Here is a 22874-nt window from a genome sequence, read left to right as displayed (position 1 = left end):
GAAAGACAGATGTAAGAGAACAATGAGCATGAGTTTGCTTTTCCTTTTGACCTTCCTTAAGCTCACCCTTATTCAGCTGCTAATGTTCATAATTATGGCCATTTCAACTTTGGGAAATGCAAAGAATCATTGTAAGAATCAGTGAAAAAGGTAGTCCAGGAAACATTTTTATTGAGCAAGGCTTATACTCAAAATGTGGGAAATGAAATTATTTTGTTACTATGGCTTCCAATATATTGTGGGAAACATAGATTTTAAAACAACAATAAAGTATGCCAGCACTGACAATTGTGATCCCAGACTTTGGTGAGTAGAACTGTTCTTTACTTCAGGAATCACATCAGCTAATTTTAGATCATGTGCCCTTCTTGCCATTGAAATTGGGTAGCTTATAAGCATTCACCAGAGAATTCTTGGTGGCTCATGCAAGAAGTCAATACAGGAAGAGGCAGATGTTGAGGGTACAGTTTAACTAAAACTTAAGTAATGACTAAGTGGAGTCAGGATTAACAATTAACTTCAGAATTCACACAGAAAGAGGTACCAGGGGTTACTTGGGAGGAGGGAACCTTTTTCCTCCACCATTTAACTGTGTGTTTTAAAGGGACAGGTGACAACTTTAGAGAATGGTTTTACTTAAGGGCCTGCCTTTGAAAGGCAGATCAAATGCATGGAATCAAAAGAAATATGTGCCTTTCACTTTTTAAAAGGACATGGCTCAACACCTTCCCTTCCCAGCTCCCTGCATCCCACTGTTTCCTTGCCTCAGAGGATGTGAGGAATTTCCTCCCTGCGCTAAGCAGGGTGGGCGGCTGTTCCCTGTGTCTCCTTACGCACGCTTACTTTGAACAGGAAGTCTGTGACCTCTGTTTTGATCTCTTTGCCAGAGTCTCTCTTCTTACATGGAAAAAATGTAAGGAGTCATAGTGTATTAGCTTTAAGTTCATGAGGATACCCCGTGACCTCAACCAGCTGCACTCACACATGCCTCAAATCCCACCCCGGATCCAGTACAGAGCTGTGGGGAAGTAGGGAAAACTGGCTTCCCAGGCTGGTTACAGTTTCAATCCGTGTCTCTGCAGCTGAAATACTGCCTGTTGAGCTCGTGTTCTGGAAGGGGAGGCTGGGGCCCAACACAGAGCAGCAAAAAGATGAAAGACCGTTCCTAGAGCTTCCTTTTCCAATGCTTCCGGCGAGCTTAAAGAAAGAAAGATCCAGTAAAGTTCACTGCCCCTTCTGTGGTCTTTGCTTGAAGCAGTTCATCTTTAACATGAGGTGTAGTCGAAATTTGTCTTTCGGATTTGTTTAGGGTTCTACGATGTGGAGGCTAGCGTTTAATTTGTACCTGGCGGGCGTTCGTTGAGCCCCTTCGGTGTGCCACACGCCCTGCTCCGTATCAGGGAAAGGAGGAGAGAGGGTAGTGAGGAGGAGGGTGGTGGTAATAGCGGCTCCCATTCACTGGGAGCTTGGTGTTGGACCAAGAGCTCTGCACAGATTGTTTTTATTTAATTCTCCAGTAAAACCTATGAAAAACGTATGTATAATTGCATCCATCCTACAGATTTAAAAATAAATAAATAAATAAATAAATAAATAAATAAATAAATAACTGGCCGAGTCCCAAAGTTCTTAAATGGCAGAGCCAAGGTTTGAACTCAGGCAGTTCTAACTCCAAGAGCCTGATCTCATAACCATCACGGTTTATTGCCTTTTAAAATAAAACAGTTTTGGCCTCAAAGAGCTCCTTTACTTTCATTTCCCCGGAGATGATCTTCCCCAGTTTCTTTGATCCAACTTCCAGGTCTCTTACGTAGAGAGAAATGTGGCATTTTCACAACCTCTTCATCGTAAGTCGCTCTGTGGTTTTGTCATCATAAGACTAAGGACCAGATTGCAGGTCGGCAGCTTCCTTATGGTCCCAGATTTTTAGGGCTTAAGGGCATTAGGATTTTTTTTTTTTGATAACATGTTCTGAAGACAGTCATTATAGCTGAAAGAACAATATTGTAGATCTTATAGAAAACCGAGGTTTCGAGTCCGACCTTTGCGGCCATCTTTGTGGCCTGTACCCCCGCTATCCCACCCTTGCCGCAGAGGGACCAAAGCGAGCTGTGCTGGGCGGCTGCTGGCTTCTCGACTTGGCAGTGAAGGTCCTGATGCTAATCATGACATCAGTACCACGTTTATCCTTTCCTGAACATCTATTATGAGCCAGTCCCTGAGCTAGATCTTACATAATCTTTATCATAACCACTCTATAGATGAGAATACGAGGATAGCGGTTAACAGTTCTCTAAGCTCCACAGTGGGTAGAGCCAGAATTGGAGCCTGGGTCTAACTTCCTGTACTTCCATGCCCTCCATCAGTACTTCGTTCTGAGTGTCTGACACACGCGCACATGCACACAGTGACTGTTATTCCGCTGGGTGGCCTCACTCCTGTCCTGAATTCTGCGCTGTGGACAACTACCATCTACCTTTCTTATTAAATTTACCCTTTCACATTTTTTTCTTACGGTGATATTCTAACACTATCAAAAATCAAAGGGAGGGCTAAGTAAAAAAGTAGAACTACATTCACCACAATTTGAAAAATTTGGTGACATAATCTGAGTATGCTAAATCTTTATTGACTTAATTTAATTTTTCTGTCCGGTTCTAGGATCAAGCATTTAACTTTTTCATTTCTAATATTTGTGAGAAGCATATAATATTTACTTATAATCCTTTTCACCAAAGAATATTTTTTTAAAAAGCGTCACCATCTCTAAAGCTGTTTTCCTGCCTGTACCCCATTCTGAGTTAATGGTACCTTCTGATTTTATTTTGTGGTAGATTTGGTGAAATCTGGCATAAATTCAGACAGAATAGACTTCAGCACTAGGGTACAACTTTCCTTCACTCTGGTGCTAGAGCTACATTAGAGAAAATATTTAGCTAAACTTAGGGGAGGAGTGGAGATAAGTCTCAGTATCACCTTTGTGATTACTTTCTTTCAAGCCAGAAAAAACACTTTACTCGGATTAAAAAGTAACTACTGCAGGGGCACCTGGGTGGCTTAGTGGGTTAAAGCCTCTGCCTTTGGCTCAAGTCATGATCCCAGGGTCCTGGGATGGAGCCTCGGATCAGGCTCTCTGCTCAGTAGGGAGCCTGCTTCCTCCTCTCTCTCTCTGCCTGCCTCTCTGCCTACTTGTGGTCTGTCAAATAAATAAATAAAAAATCTTAAAAAAAAAATAACTACTGCAGGATTTCTAACGACATGCCCAACTCTCTAAGAGAACTATGCATCTCTTTTCCCCTTCCACCTTTCTTTCCCTCCCAAGGAATTAAAAATGAAATGGATATATGAGAGGAATCATCATATATTAAAGAAAAGTGGGAGAGCCCTTGCTTTCAACGGATATTTTAAAAAATTAAAAAATGAGCGAATGCTGTGAAATGGTTTCTTTGTTGGTTATTCTTTTGGTCAGTTTATACAGGGGAATGGGAATAAGTACATTCTAAAGGAAATAAAGGCATGTGTCAGAACTCAAGTGGCTTGAATGTGATGTGCTCACCTCTTTGTGGTGATTGTGGGGTATTACAGCACACATGCCTTCCCCAACACTTCTACTGTCCCTCCTACCCCCTCAACAGTCAACATCAATTATTTTTTTCTGAGCTCAAGATCAAATTACCTATGTTACAATTATTGTTTTTTTCTAGAAGGGACGTAGGATGTTTTATGTAAATAAATATATGTATTACATATAAATTTAATAATTCCTATAGTTAGCAGGTAACAATGGAGATTGTCATGACATATTTTGAATTTACTAATTTCCAGTAGTGGCCAAAGGGTCTCAGATACAGAATGTTTTAGGTCATTCCCAGGGTAGACATAGAAATTGTGTTTCATTTAATACATGTTATAGTTCTTTAAAAATTACTCTGAAGTCATACTGTTTCCAGTCTACAAAGCCTCCTTTATGTAGATTTGGTAAGATTGAACTTAATTGATTGTGGTTTTTGAAAACCGAAATTACTTGAACTTCTTTTCAAAATTCAAGCTTGAGAACCTTTTGTTGTTCAAATAGAAGACTTCCCAGAAACAGAATCAACCTTGAGTTGCTTAGTTTCTACAGTACTAAGGACATTTCAAAGGTCTAGCAACAGATAAAACTTAAGGAACATCGAATTGGAACTTACCATTGCTAAAACACTTTGTATTATTGTAAAAAGACTCTTGCTAATTAATGCATAAAAATGTATTTTTTCACTTTTTAAAGATGGGTATTACACATGTGTGTAATTAATTGCTTCCGTATGCTCGATGCTCCTTTCAAGCAGGGTTCTCATTAGTTAGTCCTCTTAATATTCCTGAGAGGAAGAAAGGGGACAGCCATTTGATGTTTGCTTAATTGAAACAGGCATTTACACACCAAGCTGATAGATGATTTGGCAAAAATTATTAAGGAGAAAATCAACAGGCTGTTGGAAAGGAACTTGGTCTCAGGAGTGAAGCAACCATCTACCGTCTACCTTTCTATCTCGCAGTTCATGCAAACATCTGGTTTACATAATCATTCCTTTTAAGGGGAAAGGGAAACGAATTTTTTTTCCCCATTAAAAAAATTATTTCTGAGGTTATACATGCTCATTGTTAAAAAAAAATGCCAACAGGCATCAAATGAAAGTTGAAAATCTCCCTCTATTTATTTCTAGTATAGAGTTTAGGAGTTTATCAATGATGACTATACTAATTAGAGTTCACTATATTATTATGTCGTATCTTTTAGTTTCAGATTTGGCCTTTATTTAAACTACTCTTCATCATTACTGTTTTTTTTTTTTTAACCTTTTTCCATTTTTCTTTCTTTCTAGTTCATTCCCATGCCTGTTCTCTATGGTGTGTTCCTGTATATGGGGGTAGCATCCCTTAATGGTGTGCAGGTGAGTTTTCCATAGCAATCTAAGTATAGTTGTGTTTTTTTCTAATAGTGGGAGTAGTCCAGTAACAGATCTTTGATGAAAAGTGCTACTCATTAACTGCTGAGTTTTTAGAATGTGTGTATTTACAGTAAACAAAGTGGTGGTTGCCAGAAGGGAGGTGGTGGGGGGGGGGGAGGATGGATGAAATCCAGAAAGGGGATTAAGAATGTACTTACCATGATGAGCATTGAGTAGTATATAGAATTGTTGAATCATTACATTATATACTGAAAAGAGTATAGCACTGTGAGATTTATGGATAGATAGATAGATAGATAAAATGAATTTATTTTCTACTTTCTCTGCCATACATCTACTTCTTACTTCTGGCTTAATTAAAAAAAAAATTAATTTGTGCTAACAAATGTTACCACAGGTACCCATTCTTGAAATAAGCTGTTAAAACCGGTCATTTAACTAGGGAAATGAGAGGGCTGTGATCTCTCTTCCTCCCTCCTTCCTCCCCTCCTTCCTTCCTTCATCTCCAGAAGGAAATCAAACTCTTTGGGGTGCTTCTCAAGGCACTGTTTATCCCTCTACCCTGAAACCATACTAAGAACAGGCTATTATTTGATTCACTTTTCACATGGCTGAGATCAATGATCAAAAGTTTTGCACCAATGAAAGGGTAAAGTCAATGTGGTTTAGTGCTACCCTTGCCCAGAACTTTGGCTCTTCACAGTTTGGGTAGAACTGGCCCCTTTTAAAAAAAAAAATCATTAGGGAAAACTTTGTAAGGGGCTTTGTCTTTCAATTGAGGTTTAATTTAATTGGCACCAGGAGACGGGAAGTACTTCTGCTGCTTCCTGGCACCTTGTTAATTGTAGCCTTATTTAGCACTTACTAATGTTTTAATGGGAAAAGACTGCATGTTCTGTGAACATCATAAGAATTTATTTAAACCCCTTCATAATAGTCCTTGCTTTCATTTATTGAATTTAGATTAATTTGGTTTTAGAGTCAGATAGAGCTGGGCAGGTGGCCAGGCCCCCAAAAGCAGAAAAGGCTGTTTTATTTTTCCCTTGTTTAGGTCCCCTCTGGGTAGAGTTCTTCACCATTGGGATATTTGTCACAAAATACAAGATGGGGCTTCGGAGATTGGACTAGATGGATATGAATAGATTTTTTTTGTTGTTCTTATGAAACTTTGGGAAAGTACAAATATATTAAAAAATACTTTGTTTTTACCTGGCTTTGTAAATATTCTTTTTTCCCCTAAATGGAAAAATATGAAACTAATATGGCTCCCAAACTAATAGGTTTTTTTTTGGGGGGGCACTTAAATAGGTCAGTCTAGATCAGAAGTTTGATTTTTATGTGTTCTAGATGCTTAACCAATGGTTGGAGCTCAATGCGTGTTTATTAAATTAAATAGAAGGCAAAAAAAAAAATCAACAATTTCATAATGCTGGGGAAAAAAGTCCTTTGCTAAAGGCACAGCTAGTGGATTCCTGAATTCGGCAATGCTGTCGTCGCTCTTTCCTTTTTCTCTTGACACTCCCTCTTTTAGACCTTTTGGTAAGATTTCACTTAGCAATGAAATTTTGTAACCCAGTCTTTATAAACAGCAAGGCCCGCTCTGGTCAAAAATAGGCCTAGACAGAGAAAGAAAGTTTGTTAATAGGAAATAGCTTCCGAGGAGCTCGGTCTGTGAGAGTCTAGTTTACTTGCAGGCTTCTCCCTTTCCTCCAGAAAGAAAGCAGAGATGCTATGTCGGAGTCCTAATACATAATAATTCAATTGAGCAGCTATTTAGTGAATATCTTTCGTTTGAGAGATCCTCTGATAGGTCCCAAAAAATCGTCCTTCTCATCATTATCCACGGAGACTCAGCAGTTAATCTCTGAAGCACGGCACCTGTCACAGACGTGCTCAGCGGCCAGCATAGGACCTGTTTCCGCACAACACTGACTGCCTCTCCTGGATTCCAATGTCTAGTTGTCGACCCTCTGAAACTCACTATCATAGACGTATGGCTTTTCTTTGAAAAGAAATGGTAATGAATCGCTGACCGTTACTCTTTAAGTTATGCCATCAATAAATAATGTGGAATTTATGAAAATAGCAGTGCATTCCCATTTTCAAGTTAGATACTTCCTTTATACCCTTGAAACATCCCTGAAATGTCTACCATGCACAGTAGCTCCTCTTCTTTCAGACAAGGTGACTGAGGCAGACTGAGATACATGAGTGAGACGTCTTCCTTCATGACAAAAATGGTCACAAGATTCTCTCCCCAAAGACTCAGATAGTAAAAATAGAAAGTAAGAGATGAGCATCTAGAATTTATATTTGGCTTTGTGACTTTATTCTTTGGTGTGGCCTCTTTGTCTCCTCTATCTGCATAACATTCCCGGGGAGGAACAGTATTGGAAAACCCCTAGCATGTCTTACTGTGCTGGACTGAATTTCTGAATTCCCTGGCCAGAGTCCTCCGAAAAGGACACTGCTTGCCTAAAATCATAGAATAGATAAATCACTAGTTGTTAGGTAGGCGTTGTGGAAATGGCTGTGCATACCAGCTCTTGAAGTAATACGATTGTATCCTCGTCTCCTTTCCTCCCCAGTTCATGGATCGTCTGAAGCTGCTGCTGATGCCCCTAAAGCACCAGCCAGACTTTATCTACCTGCGCCACGTCCCCCTGCGCAGAGTCCACCTGTTCACCTTCCTGCAGGTGCTGTGTCTAGCTCTGCTCTGGATCCTCAAGTCCACCGTGGCTGCTATCATCTTTCCAGTCATGGTAGGGATTCATTTAACTGAACCCCCCCATGAAGTCAGAGCAATAGCATTCGTTGCCGTCCTGGAGAAGACCCACCCGTCTTTTCCATGTGGCTCTCATTTTTGTCCAGCCTTGGCAAATAGTTTTGATTTGATCAGGTGTGATTTAAGGTTCCTATATCTGTGGTCATCTACACTGGACTTTACTGGCAAACTCAGCTGAGTTCAGATGCTGACACTGGTTTCTGCTGGTCAGGGAACCTCCATGAGCTGCCATGAACTTGTCGGTAAAATGGGCGTGGCTCTCATGCTGTCCTTCTGAGCCACGATGATAAACACTAAGTCCATAGCACGATGCCTGACCTCCAGTAGACACCAGTGCACATGAGTTATTTTTAAAATACTGTACAGTAGAACCAATCTAAATAACAAGTACAGCACATTTCAGTCTAAATAATAAGAAAACAAATTTGTCAACTTCAGAGAGGTCCCAGTGAATTAGAAGAAATGGAGTGAAAAGGGAAGTTTTTGAAGTTCTTGCTAAGCTTAAGGGTAAGCCCGGGCTCTCAGTCCTTGCCATGAACTTGATGAGAAACAAGGTAAAATAACTAATATTGCACTTGGAATTACAAGTGAAAGAAAGAAAAAAGGAAAATGCTAGCTCTGCATTTGGCTTTATCATTAAATTTTATACTTTACCATAATTTTCCATTTTTTTGCAAGAAAATGCACATACATATACTTGAAGCAAGTCACCAAGTGAGCCTCAGGTCTGATCTATCTCTCCCATAGCTTTGGAAAGAGAATTCTCATTCACAGACATATTTTATTTTATTTTTTAATAAAAATCCTCTTACTCTTAGCCAGGGTTATTTTTTATCTTATGTCTCTTTTTTGTTTGGGATTTTTTTTTTTCTCCAAGGAAGCAGGAAAAAAATGCTATAAAATACTAGTGATATTTGTAGAATCATATTTTTTCATGATGGTCCCTTACACCCCCCGCTTTTTTCTTGAACTCTATTAGCTCACTGGAAAACAATAATAAGAACAAAGACCTATTTGTCAAATGACTCCCATTTGACTATTGGTATAGTCTACCTGTTAGTTTTGCTAAAGACAGGAAAACAAAGTTAGACCTGGATAAATTTGAAATATGTTCAGCAAATCACTTACTGCTTGTGCTAAGTAATATAAAAAATGCATTCCCTTTATAGAGTATTTTTTAATCTTTCTAGAGGTTTTATTTGATCACAAATCAATGATGTAATATCAGTGGGCCAGATGTTATTAATTTCCCTAGGAGATAAAGAAACAGACGTAGAGCATGACATGGATAAACACAACTGTTTAATCTGAGACAGTGTCAGGACTCTCATATCCCAGCGCACACTAATTTTACTCTTGAGCAAAGTCATCTTTAATGTACCTTTAGAAGTTACTGTTCAAGAGCAACTCGTAGAATCAAAGATATATATTTTAAGAATACTGATTTTAGAGGCAGACAGCTGGGGCCCTTTGTTGTATTTTTTCCTTACCTGGCTTTGTCATCTTGGATGACATACTTATGTCTCCAAGCCTCAGTTTCCTCAGTTGTAAGATGGAGATTATAATATCTACTTTTTGAGTTTGTGGTGGAATAAATGAGAAAATCCTGCCCAAGAGTTTAGCACAGCCTTAGACACACTGTAAGTTTTCAGGTCATAGTAGTGATTGAAGTTGCCCCATAGATTAAATGGTTTGAGCATATTCAAGGATTACCTCCATTATTAGCACTTTGAAAATGTTATAGTTTGCTGTATGTTGTACAGATTTTCTTGGTTTTCAAAAATCTATGTAATGTTTTAATTTTGAATAATTAGAAATCATAATACAGTCTTTTTTTTTCCTCTTTAAACTTTCATTTTATTAAAAATCTGATATGGAAGAAAATGATTTAAAAAAATAATCCTTTTGTGTCGCCATTCTAAGTGAATGTAATCATACACATCAGTGAATGAAGTAAGTTTTACTCAAGACTTTTATGACCCAACATCCCCTGTAAAAAAACATTTATGGTCCACATAATATAAATCCATATAAGCAAGATGAGTTCTATCATATTCTAGCCTTATGCAAGATAGGTTTCTACTGCCTTTGATAGGGTAATATCAGTGCTCACCGTGACTTCATCTGACATGGTTTCTTTCGTACTTTCTGTATTTATCCTTTCAGATCTTGGCACTTGTAGCTGTCAGAAAAGGCATGGACTACCTCTTCTCCCAACATGACCTCAGCTTCCTCGATGATGTCATTCCAGAAAAGGACAAGAAAAAGAAGGAAGATGAGAAGAAAAAGAAAAAGAAGAAAGGAAGTCTGGACAGTGACAATGATGATGTAAGGAACTTTCCAAAATTCCAAAGTAAAGCTAAAGAAATAAATGTGAAAAAAAATATATATGTATACACATACATATATACATATATATATACACATACATATATATGTGAAATATATAATTGTATATATATATTATATGATATATATATATACACACACGTATATATATATATATATATGTATATATATATATATATACACACGTGTGTGTGTGTGTGTGTGTGTGTGTGTGTGTATAAAAATCCTTTATGTGAGATATATGTCTGAATTCCAAGAATGTTCACCTGGCTGTGTTACATATCAGTCTTCACTTTCCTTTGCCCTTTATTTTCTTTTCTTAGTTTTGTATATTTTCTGAAGTCCTTCTGTAGCCATTAATACACAAATAGTGATGAAATGACTTCCAAAGAAAACCTCACCACATCTAAAGAACTCCAGTCTCCCATCTCATAGATAGAAAGGAAATTTGCTTCATAATGCTCTAAAATGTATTTGTTTTGCTCTTGATAATCCAGATTTAAATATGAATTAATAACTCAGTTTTATGTAATTTCAAGCCTAATGTGGACAAACACCTGTGACCTCAGCTCCGTTGGTGTGTCCGCTTGCATGGGGTCTCAGCCACGGTTCTCTTCTATTGTACTCCTCGCACTGAACTTCGACATGATTTAAGATGATCTCTCTGTAACCCTTCAATGAAAAACAAAGGGAATTGGAGCTTAGGGTCTTTCTACATAATTGTAGTAGGTAATTTGTAGTCCAGACGAGACGATCCTCCTGCAATTGGGTGGTTAAACTGAGAAATAAAATTATTGACCCCTTTTTTTTTGCCTCGAGGAAACCATTTCACAGGTGCTCCAATAGGGGTCTGTAATCAGTACTAGGAGAACAGCTGGGATTGTTTCACACACACACACACACACACACACACACGAACACATACAATTGTTCCAGTAGCCTTCTGAAAGGACTGCCACAATGACACTTTCCGTGTGCAGACTTGTCTGATTTCACACAGCGCAGTATCCCCATTCCAATTGCATCCTGGTGTACAGTTCTAAAGTGGGAGGAGAGTTAAGTTTTGGTATCTGTACGTGATCCTTTTGATTGATCGTGCATACTTGTCCTGACTTGCCGTAACAGCTCTTTATAGTACCTGATTTTATTCCTATTTTACAGGAGAAAATTTAGACTGAGAAATGTGAAGTCATTTTTCTAAGTGCACACAGTCATAGTGGCAAAGCCAAAACTCCAATCCAGGCCTGTCTAGTTATTTCCAGCTGGTCAGGCTGTCTGATTGTATTCTTTGTGGAGAATTTAGAAATAGTACAGTGAAGGAAGGCAACAGACAAAATTGGATTTCAGATAAATTGATCCAATAAAAAAAGGCTAAATATATGAGGCCCATTTAGCTGAAGAGAAAAAGAGTGCAAGGGAGCTTTTGTGACTGTCACCATCCATCTTCAGTGAGAACAGGTGTATAGATTTTCTGTTTCCAGTGATGACGGTAAAAGAGATTGCATTTAAATTGCAGTACAGATTAGGGTGCGGTGTTAAAAAGAAGGATATGTTTACACATTGAATAGAAATCAGAATTTGAAATTAATTTCTAGACCACTCAAGACAGAAAAAAGGAATGCCTGAAATACTGACATAATTAAAGTAATATTTCATCTTGAATTTTCAAAACAAGTAATGCCAGTGTATGTACACGGATACCAAACTTAAAATTTACTACATATTACTAGCATATGAACTGGTATAATAGAATCATCATCTCTAATAGTTTTTAAGAAAAAAGTAAAATATCGACTTTTGAGATGTTTTAAATTTGTGTTCTCTGGTGTCAAAAGTTGGATTAGATGAGCTCCTGAGTTCTTCTAATTCTTTGTTTCAGTTTCCAGTAAATTGTATTTTATTTAAACAGTTCTATTATGTTGTTAATGATATATCTCATTTCCAGCTCTGTATTTCCAACAGATTTCTTGAAGATAATGTGTGATACTTGTTCCTTTTCTTTTCCTCTTTCTCTTCTACCCCCAGTCCCTGACAGAAAACAACAAGCGTATATATTTGTCCTAGTGAACTCACGCAGGCAATTTAGAGTACATGTGTGTAATAAGTTCTCTGAGCTCATTATTTGGGGCTCTCCTAGTGTTCACCTGGTAATCAGGGGTGCTGGGGTCCATGGATAAAGAGAGCCACACAGGGGCATGGCGGTTACAGAACTTTCATGAGTAGAACTTTCATGAAAATTATGGCTTGCCAATATTTTAAGCCATTCCGTCATTTTTGGATCTGGCTGGTAGGCTATGATTAAGGGTCACCTTCCAACCTGTTCATCTATAAATGCTAGTACTGGGGGAAACATTTGAAAAACTGTGATTAAAACTTGTCTTTCCTGACATTCTCATAAAGGTACATGCATGTGGCATCTTCATTTTTTTTTTGTCAATTTAAGTGTAATATCTTAGTCCTTTAAAATCATATTGTGGCTTATTACCCTCTTTATATTCACCTTAAAGGAGTTTTCAATGTATGTAGTAGTCTACAAAGGTTTATTTTTTTTCTTTATTTTCTTCGACCTCTGGTTCTTTCTTTTCCCCCTCCCAATATTTCTGCTAACGGGCATCTCTTTGGTACTTCCAGTTAAGGGATGGATTTGATCTTTTGGTCCAAACATAGAGTTGTATTCAATATAATGAATTCTTTAAAAAAGGAAGGTGGCAATCCTGTGAAAATCTGTTATAGTTTTGGCTTTGGTGACCTGTTTTTTCAAACAGTCCCATGAATAGCTGCCCGATTTTATCATTTTATTTTGGTTGTGATTTACCTGATGATCATAAGTACTTTCCTTTTCTTTTCTCATATTTTGATAAGCTTTCAAATATTTTTGGTATAAGCAAATTAAAATGAACATTTGACTCAAAAATAGTTTTGATGGATTATTAGAGTAGGAGGGAGAGGTTCATTTTCAACTCTATATCGGGCTTCCTTGATAGTGAATGTTGGTCTTCTACCTGTCTTGGGAGGAAAGTCTTGGACGCGGAATCAGAAAGCATAAACAAAACAAAAATTTCAAGACCAGGTTCTAATTGAGGGTGTTTCCTAAATTTAATCTTTCACGTTGAGATTAGTTACTTTACCCTAAAACAAAGCCATCAGTATTTGCTGATTGTGAATCCAGCTTATTGGAAAGCTTTACAATTGTTTTAATTTGTAGTGATCCCTTTTTGGTGTGGTTCTAGTTTTAATTGACTTTATCCCATTAACTCAGAAGAGAGGAAAGCAAATGTGAAGAAAATTGTGTAGAATTTGAAAAGTTTGCAAGTAAAAGTGATCATATCAAAGTCTTTTTCCCTTAGATGATGTAAATGCTATATGGTAGGTTTGATCAATACTGGGAGATAGGGAGGGCTGTATAGTAAAAACGCTCTAAAAACTGTTGTAAATTTCTTTCACAGTCTGACTGCCCATACTCAGAAAAAGTTCCAAGTATTAAAATTCCAATGGACATCATGGAACAGCAACCTTTCCTAAGTGATAGCAAACCTTCCGACAGTGAGTAGAACTAACCTCCTGCCTGTCTGCTCAAATATGATTTGCGCTTGCAAAGAGAAAACCTTAGAATTATCATTTACATTAACTTTCCCTCTATTTTCTTTACTGTTTTTTCTTTCTATGTGAAGATTTCCATGTAATTACTCTAAAACTTCATTTTTACATTCCTTGAGCCTCACTTTTCTTCCTTTTCTCCCTAACCTTTTAAGTTTTTGTTTGGTAGTTTTTTGCTCTGATCCAAGTTATCACCAGTTTCTTTCAATTGCTAAACTTGTAACCGTATTTTTAATTGATTTTTCATTTTTCCTGCTGATATGTAGAATTGCAGCTTACAGTACTACATCACTGTCTGTTACTGTTTGTCTTCCTTAGGCTTTAGCCAATGACCAAATGAGCTCAAGAGAGAAAATTGCATCATGAGTCTCTAAATGATCATTGAATCAGTTGTTCCTACTGAGCATTTGGGATAATTGTTATTTTCAATTAAATTAGCAATCGATCATAAAATATTAATACAACTTTTTAGGTGTCACTTATAAGATATATGCAGTTTCTTCCTAATTTCCTTATTCCTTTTCTGCTATTTCAGAAACACCTTTTTAAGTGGACTGGTCTTTTGGGGTAATAGCTTAGTGACTAAAGTGTAATGGTTTCTGACATACCATCTTTTCTTCTGTAATTGAGGTAACAGACCATGTGAAAAAGCGGAAAACCCTTATAGTAACATTAGTGAATATCTCAAGCTTTTCTAGGAGCACACAGCAATTGCTTCCAAACTACTTTCACTTTGGGTTCTCACTTGAAGAAAATACCTTCTTTTAGACCCAGATGCCCTTCGAAGTCTACTGATATGTTATGGGGTAAAAAGAGAGTTGAGACACTTTTATTTTCATTTGACAATTCCACTGCAACTTCAGTAAGAGGTTACCACGAGAAGTTGGAAATGAATGACTGTTTATGAAAAATAGGTATATTAGTTATCTGTTGCTGTGGAACAAATTACCACAAAATTTAGCAGCTTAGAACAACAAACAAGTACTTTCTTACATAGTTCCCGACATTCAGGAATGTAGGAGCAGAGGATTTAGGTGGTTCTGTCTCCAGGTCTCTGGTGAGATTGCAGACAAGCTTTCGGCTGGGGCCAAGCTTGAAGACAACAGGAACTGGGATCTGCTTCTAAGCTTAGGCGGAAGGCAGCTGGGAGGAAGTTTCAGTTCCTTGGCCCATGGGCACCTCCGTGGGGCTGCCCATCATGTAGTTGCCCCCAGTGCCAGTGAGAGCAGAAAGAAAACCCAAGACAGAAACTGCACTCTTCGATAACTGAATCTCAGAAGTGGCCTGCCACCCCTTCCACCATGTTCTGTTGGTCCCACACAGACCAACCCTGGTACAGTGTAGGGAGGAATTACACAAGGACATGAATACCAGGAAGCGCAGGGGGCAGCGGGGTCATCCTGGAGGCTGGCTTGCCACACTGGGTTTAAAGAGTCTCAGCTTTGGTGTTTCAGGCCATAAACCCATAACTTGTAACTGAGGCTAATTTCTTTTCAATCCTATCCACGGGATTTAGTTAATATTTCTTTTCTAAATTCAAGCTCCTCAAACCATATCCTGGCTTCATTTTTCATGTTATTAATGCTAGAGCATTAATAGCAAAATGAAACTGAGAAAGGGACATAGCACATATGTCTTCTGTTGGCATCATGACCCTGGTATAGCTCTTCTAAGTACAGTTTAAAGACTGCTTCAGAAATAAAAAAAAATTTTAAAAAGCACCACCAGCTAGAATTTGAGGCTCCTGGAAAAAGTTTATGGCAAATTGATTATTTAAGTGCTAGTTGTTATTCATCCCCTCAAAAACCCATTAGGAGGATATATGGAAAATGGATATGATATTAGAAATTTACTTAAGCAAAATATCTCTGATCATTCTAACTGAAATTCTTTCTAATGTCATATTAATCTTTTATAATCCTTGAAAGAACAAATTTGATAGTAGAGGTGCAGGATAATTAAATTCCTCACAATCTTTTTCTCCACCATGAATAACAGCGGGACAAAACGAAGGATGCTGAAGATGAAAGGAAATCCAAGGACAAGACCTAAGACATTAAGTAGATGCTCTAAAATTGATTGGCCTCCTACCCCTTCATGGAAGAAAACAACAGTGGTCCATCCCAGCATACCTAGGGGAAATGAAATAAACAGTTTGTTATCTTGGTCACATAACTTAGTTTCTCAGCTCAATATGATGTCTCTTGAAATTGTCTAGGGGTGCCTGTGTGGCTCAGTTGGTTGAGCATCTGACTCTTGATTTCAGATCAGGTCATGATTCCACGGTCGTGAGATCAAGCCCAGCTCCACGCCCAGCGTGGTGTCTGCTTGTCTCTCTCCTTCTGCTCCTACCCCTGCTCATGCATACACACTCTCTCTCACAGTCTTTCTCTCTCAAATAAATAAAATCTTAAAAAAAAAAAGAAAAAAGAAATTGCCTAAACTTGCCTTTCTCTTTCCAATTGTCATGCATGAATTTTTACGAAGATTTTAATTTTTACTCTAATTTTGTACATTACCAAAGAGTACTGTTCACAATTTAAAGAAATTTTTCTTTTCCAGGAGAAAGATCACCAACATTCCTTGAACGCCACACATCATGCTGATAAAATTCCTTTCCTTCAATCACTCGGTATGCCAAGGTAAAGGACAAGTCCGTGTTTTATGTTGTTCTGTGGGATGATTGCCCCACAGAAATGTAGTCCATGGCGGATTATTGGCTGAACGCCTTGTTTTCCTTCCTGTCCATAAACTATCTTGAATCAATTACTCAATCCCCGAACCTCACCCCAGCTTTTATGTAGGAAGAATTCTAAGAGACCTACTATCCTTAGAAGTAATGGAAACGTTCACTATCGTTATGGTAAAGCCCAGGACCAATGTTTGCTTTTATCATTTTCATGTCATCTCTGATTTAAGGGATAACTGCCATTTTCTGGCAGCTCTCCGGTAGTTTTCTTCCCCAGTCTTAACACGGTCTAGACATTTCAGATCCTCCTTGAAAGCTTGGAACATTTTCTTCATGTAGGTCTCTTTGTCTTTTGATTTCTGACAGTATCACCCAGCTGGCAGTCCTCCTTCTTGATTTTTGTGTTTTTTTTTTGTTTTTAATCTAGGTGTGAATGTTTATGAAATTTTCTACTTGAATCTCTTGACTCTTGTACCTTCATCCCATTTAAAAATGTTTGCTTTGAACACAGAGAGAGTAGATAAGTAAAGAGGACAGAGGACACGTTCTGCTTCTGCACAATGCACATACATTTGACAGACGATAAAGGGAATCTGATTTACTTACTATTTCTTTTCTCTTTTCTCTCTCTCTTTTTTTTCCCTCTAGTCCTCCTAGAACTCCAGTAAAAGTTGTGCCTCAAATTAGGATAGAACTTGAGCCTGAAGACAATGATTATTTCTGGAGGAGCAAGGGAACAGAAACTACATTGTAACCTGTTTGTCTTTCTTAAAACGGACAGTTTTTGTTGTTAATGTTCTTGGGTTTTGTCTAGTTGTTTATTTTTTAATTTTTGTTTTGTTTTGGTTTTTGGTCATTGGCCAAATAATATAGCACTCACTCTGCTTCTCTCTTGCATAGGTAAAATCAAGACAATAGTTCACCGTTCCTTAAAAACATCTGAAGACTCCCCTTTTCTTTTCATATTTTCAGATGTGTCCTCTGACAACCAGATTCCTTTGTCACTCAAGACACGCACAGACCCTGTCCTTTCCCTTTATTAAGCAGAGGGCAAAAGCATTAAGGATTTTGTAACACCTTTGATTACAATATTGAAGGAACTTACAACTTTAGCTTTGGAGCTGTGCTTACCGGCTTGTGTGCCTGTCTGGTAGAAGAAACCCTGACCTCCAGGCAGAGTCCCTCCTTGCTTTTAGAGCTCTCCAGGACTGGAAAAAAAGTGCTGCTATATGCTAACTTGCTCTTGCTTGTCAGCCCTAATCTTAGAGTTATCAAAAGAAGAAAAACTCAAGGTACTTTACTCCCTGTAGAGAAACTATTGCCATCATTGTAGCAAGTGCTGGAATATCCCTTTTTCCTATGCAACTTTTTTTAACCCTTTAATGAACTTATCTGTTGAGTACATTGAAGAATATTTTCTTCGTAGATTTTGTTGTTTAAATTATGGGGCCTAACCTGCAACTTATTTTTTGTCAATTTTTTAAACTTTTTTTTAATTACTGTAAAGAAAATGAATTTTTTCCTGCAGCAGGAAACATAGTTTTGAGTAGTTCTACCTCTTATTTGTAGCTGCCAGGCTTTCTGTAAAAATTGTATTGTATATAATGTGATTTTTACACACACATACACACACAAATACACAATCTCTAAGGTAAGCCAGAGGGCTGGATCAGATTAAAAACACCATGTTTCTTAGCATCCATTTTTCCCTTTCTTTAAAAGAAACTTACTGTTCTATGAAGAGATTGGGGGAGAAGGGAGAAGCTCTTATGTAATGGGCATAACTGACGTTTTGATAATAGTAATATCCGGGCATAGATGCTGATTGTATTACCATGTCAATGTCCTATGCAGTATTTTAAGACATTGTTTTCATTTTGAAATATTTGTGTGTTTGTGTACATACTCTGTGTGTGGCTGGTGCACATATGTGCAAAGTTGGGGAGACAGAGTGAAGGTAGGGGATGGGCAAAATTATCCAGCCTCTGTTGTCATTTTTCATAAAACCCAAACCACATGTGAAAAATTCATCAGAGGTCTAAGAGACTTACTATTATGCAAATGAGGGTAAATATAATTTTATTGCTGGATAACATCATTGATCCAAGAGCTCATATTTATAATACAAAGTCCATTGGAATATTAATAGATAATTTACTTATCTGTACAGTGTTTATGGGACTGCAGACAGATCTGCACACATACACACACACACATATTTTAAAATGCTTGCACATGCTTTTACGATGGAAAGGCAATTATTCCTCATGAGTAGGACATTTAGAATATATGTGTATGTGTGTGTATGTACATGTATTTCAAAGTATCATATTGAAAATTAGAAAAAAAGAAAATTAGGACTTTATTAACCAAATTTAGCATGTAATTTAAATGTAATATTTTAATAGACATTATGTATTGTGAATCTGCATTAAGAATAACACTTTAAACATTAAATTCATAATTTTGGATTCATATAATCATATTTGTGATCCATCTAAATTAAATATATATAACTAAAACAGATTGTTGGAGGAGTACCAGAAGCAGGATGAAACCATGTATTTTTGTTTTCGTAATATGCACATAGTGACTCCCATTCGTTCTCATATTAATTAAATTATAATTCTGTCCCCTTAAAATTTTGATTATAAAAACTTTATTACCCTGAATTGTGGCTTACTTTTATAGTACCTGATAATCTTAAAACTTTATCCAAATTAGACATAAAGGACCTGTAATTTTTTCATTAAAATGGAAACAGCAAATTACATGTTATTTGTTAAAACCTTACATGCCAAGTTCTGGCATCAGATTTGCATTTAGAGCTATGCTTTAAATGATTATATTATCTAGTTTTTTCATTACTGCAATATAAAATTATAAGAAGCTTTTCCTTTTTCTTTACCAAGGGAAGCATCAATATAATGTCTAAGAGCCATGCATAAGTTTAGCCTGACCTATGATCTCGTTAAATTAAAGACACTTTTGTTCACTTTTATAAAGGCCCTGGATGTAATACTTTATTTTTCTGATCATGAATCAAGTATTTGAGGATTTGTGCCTCTCTCCATCTCTTTCAAAAACTCCTGAAGCAACTTAACTCAGTATTTCAGCCTTTGAGTGGATCTAAAGGCTATCTGCACCTCCACTTATGATCTATATTCTGTGACCAAATGTTGAAATTCATGATATGAATGCAGAACAGTACCTTCCATTTGCTCAAAGTAGCAGTTAATAGCAAACCCTTTCAATATTTTGGAACCCAGGGAAGCTTTTAAAAAATCATTACTTTCAGAGGAATAAGAGTAGTTACCAAATAAGCAAACAAAACCTGCAGTCCATCCAGAGCCATCAGATCATCTGTATTTTAACTGAATTTACTCATTTTCTGAGAACTAACCAGACTGTGGGATGGTTTTATTTCTACGTAAACTGCATACACAGAATATAGTACAATGAGGAATTTCTTTTCCTGATGTGAATATGGAGACATAAAATATTTGAGTTGTTAGGCGTACAAGACTAAGGGTACACTTCCAGGATGTCAAGCAGAAGTCCTGTGATTGTACAGATGTACTGTTGAAGAGATCACTGGGCCAAGAGTTGGCCTTATCAAAGGACATAAAGGCCTCTGGTTTTGCATTTGAAAGAAAAATCTCTTGGAGACACTGTTTTCCTTGATAAAGATCACTCTTTTCTACTGTGTGAGACAGGGACTTGGAATCTGAACTATTTTCTGTGCCATAGGCTGTAGTGTTCCTGCCTCTTCTTCCAGTCAAGCAGTGGAGTGGGGGTGGGAGATGGAGGCTTCAAGATGTACAAAAATAAAAAAACAAAACCCTCTCTGATCAGACCCCATCACAGAAAATGGGGGATAGGATGAAGTAATTATCTGCTCTTAGTACTTCAGTTCGGGTATATGTTATGCACATGCACCAACACACACAGAGTCAATCTTTTATCAGCTATATATTGCTGTTTAATACAGAGAACAATTGTCTTCCGAGTTTTTGGTTCTTTTTTTTTTTTTAACTGTGTTAAAGTACTTGAAATGTATTGACTGCTGACTATCCTTTAAAAACAAAATGAAACCATTTGAGTTGTATTACAGAGGTTGACATTGTTCAGGGATGGGACAAAGCTTTCTTCAATTCTTTTCCTACCACTTAATGATTTTGGTGCAGGAACTTGAGATTTTCTTATTTATTCCATGATAATTTCACATCTCCTCTTCACAGCATGAACATAAAGCCCAGTGGCACCAAACGGCTGAGTACAATCAAATGATACTTTATAACACTTGACTGACCAATGGGCCTTGGGAGTTTTCAGATGATGATTTCATCGAGCTTCATTGCAGCCTGAAATAAAAAAGTTCTATGATGTATACTAACCAGTCAAGTTGTGTTTTGACCGGAAATTTGGATAGGACCTATTTCTTAGCTCATTTCTCTGTGCTCTATGGGTACATTGAAAAATCCTGAATTCTGTTTCCCAGGCAGATAATTGCAACTCAGGGCTAAAGTCATCCAGTGAAACTTTTAGAGCCAGAAGTTAACTTTGTCCCAGTCCTACAATGTGAAAAGAGTGAATAGTTGCCTCTTTTTAGCCATTTTCATGGCTGGTACATATCTGTACACCTTACTTTTCAGAATCAATACGCACTTTCAGATATTCTTATTTTTATTCTCTTAAGTCTTTATTAACTTTGGAGAAATGATGCATCTTTTTATTTTAAATGAAGTAGATCAACATGGTGGAACAAAATGATAAAGAACAGAAAACATTTCAATATATTACTAATGATTTTTTTCCAATATAAAACCTAAAATTCCTATAACATTATAGTATTTTACAGTTTTATGAAGCTTTCTATTGTGACTTTTATGGAATTAAGAGATGAAGAAGATGAGATATTTTAGCATTTATATTTTTCAAAATTAAATGTATACTTAAAATAAAGTAACTTTATGCATTTATGAGTGTCAAGTGCTTCTGTTCAACTCTTCAAATAATTATTAAGTGCCTATTATATTACTCTTTGGGTGTTACCAGCAATACAAAGATTTGAGGAAGTTAGAGTCCCTGACTTGCCTCAGATGGCTTTTTAAAATTTGAGATAGGAGGATAAAATAAGTGTCCAAATTATATAAAATAAGACATAGTAAGAATTTTCTATATAAGTATTAATGAAGTAGAATCATGCAAGGGTTCAAAGCAAAAAAAGAAAAAAAAAAAGTCCAGCTAAGAGCAATGGAGCGGTGGTATGATTAACTAATGAATGGATAAAGCAGAGTCAGTATTTCTATACAATGGAATATCACTTAGGCTTCAAAAAATTGAAATCTTGCCATTTGCAATGACACGAATGGAGTTAGAGTACATTATGCTAAGTGAAGTAAGTCAGTCAGAGGAAGACAAATACCATATGACCTCACTCACATGTGAAATTTAAGAAAGAAAACGGATGAACATACGGGAAGGGGGAAAAGAAAAAAAGGAGAGAGAGAAACAAACCATAAGAGACTCTTAATGACGGAGAAAAAACAGGGTTGATGGAGGAAGGTGGGTAGGGGTTGGCTAATTGGGTGACGGGTATTAAGGAGAACACTTGTGATGAGCACTGGGTGCTATATATAAGTGATGAACCACTGATCTCCACTCCAGAAACTGATACTGCACTGTATGTTAAATAAAATGTACCTTTAAAAAAAAAAAAGGTGAATGGCTCTAGAGGATGCGACATTCTCTTTAGCCATTCATGTTTATATATATATATATATATATATATATATATATATATATATATATATTCATCCATTCATCTTTTTATTTTCATCTTTTATATATTTAATCTTTTATATTCATCTTTATATTCAACCATTCATCTTTATCCTTTCATATATATATAATCTATATCTATATCTATATCTATATCTATATCTATATCTATATCTATATCTATAATGGAATATTACTCAGCCATCAAAAAGAATGAAATCTTGCCATTTGCAATGACGTGGATGGAGCTAGAGTATTATGCTAAGCTAAATAGAGAGAGAAAAATATCATATGATTTCACTTATATGTGGAATTTAAGAAACAAAAACAGATGAAACATATGAGAGGGGAAAAAAGAGAGAGAGGGAACAAACCATAAGAGATTCTTAACAATAGAGAGCAAACTGAGGGAGGAGGGTGGGAGGTGCATAGGGGATGAGCTAGACGGGTGACGGGTATTAAGAGGACACTTGTGATGAGCACTGGGTGTTGTATGTAAATGATAAATCACTGAATTCTACTTCTGAAACCAACGTTACACTGTATGTTAACTAATTAGAATTTAAATTAAAAAAAAAAAAGCAATGGAATGGTTTCATTGAAAAAGTAGTGTTGTTGCCCTTTTAGGATTTTGTTCTCTCATTCATCTGTCCTTTTCTGCACAAAATGAGAAGGCAGAAAAACTCACTTCAAAAAAAGAATATGAGGCAGTACCGACTGC

The 22874-nt window shown here is 36.9% G+C and overlaps 1 protein-coding gene across 2 annotated transcripts in view; it reads left to right on the top strand.

The window, feature by feature from the left end:
- Window positions 1–21351, top strand: part of SLC4A4 (solute carrier family 4 member 4) — a 266399-nt gene extending 245048 nt beyond the window's left edge. Inside the window, exons 22-26 of one of the 2 annotated variants that reach the window (XM_032843239.1) lie at window positions 4863–4931; window positions 7538–7711; window positions 9901–10062; window positions 16243–16322; window positions 17018–21351. In XM_032843239.1, the coding sequence (XP_032699130.1) occupies window positions 4863–4931; window positions 7538–7711; window positions 9901–10062; window positions 16243–16322; window positions 17018–17123 (591 nt within the window). In that variant the 3' untranslated portion in view covers window positions 17124–21351. Of the gene's footprint in view, window positions 1–4862; window positions 4932–7537; window positions 7712–9900; window positions 10063–13529; window positions 13627–16242; window positions 16323–17017 lie in introns of those variants that run through there. The other variant, XM_032843305.1, reaches the window with a different exon arrangement.
- The last annotated feature ends 1523 nt before the right edge of the window (window positions 21352–22874 follow it).

Source organism: Lontra canadensis, unplaced genomic scaffold (genome assembly GCF_010015895.1).
Source record: "Lontra canadensis isolate GAN:19392208 unplaced genomic scaffold, GSC_riverotter_1.0 scaffold1, whole genome shotgun sequence".
In the NCBI taxonomy this organism is placed as follows: Eukaryota; Metazoa; Chordata; class Mammalia; order Carnivora; family Mustelidae; genus Lontra; species Lontra canadensis.
This window is presented reverse-complemented; position numbering and strand designations above follow the sequence as displayed.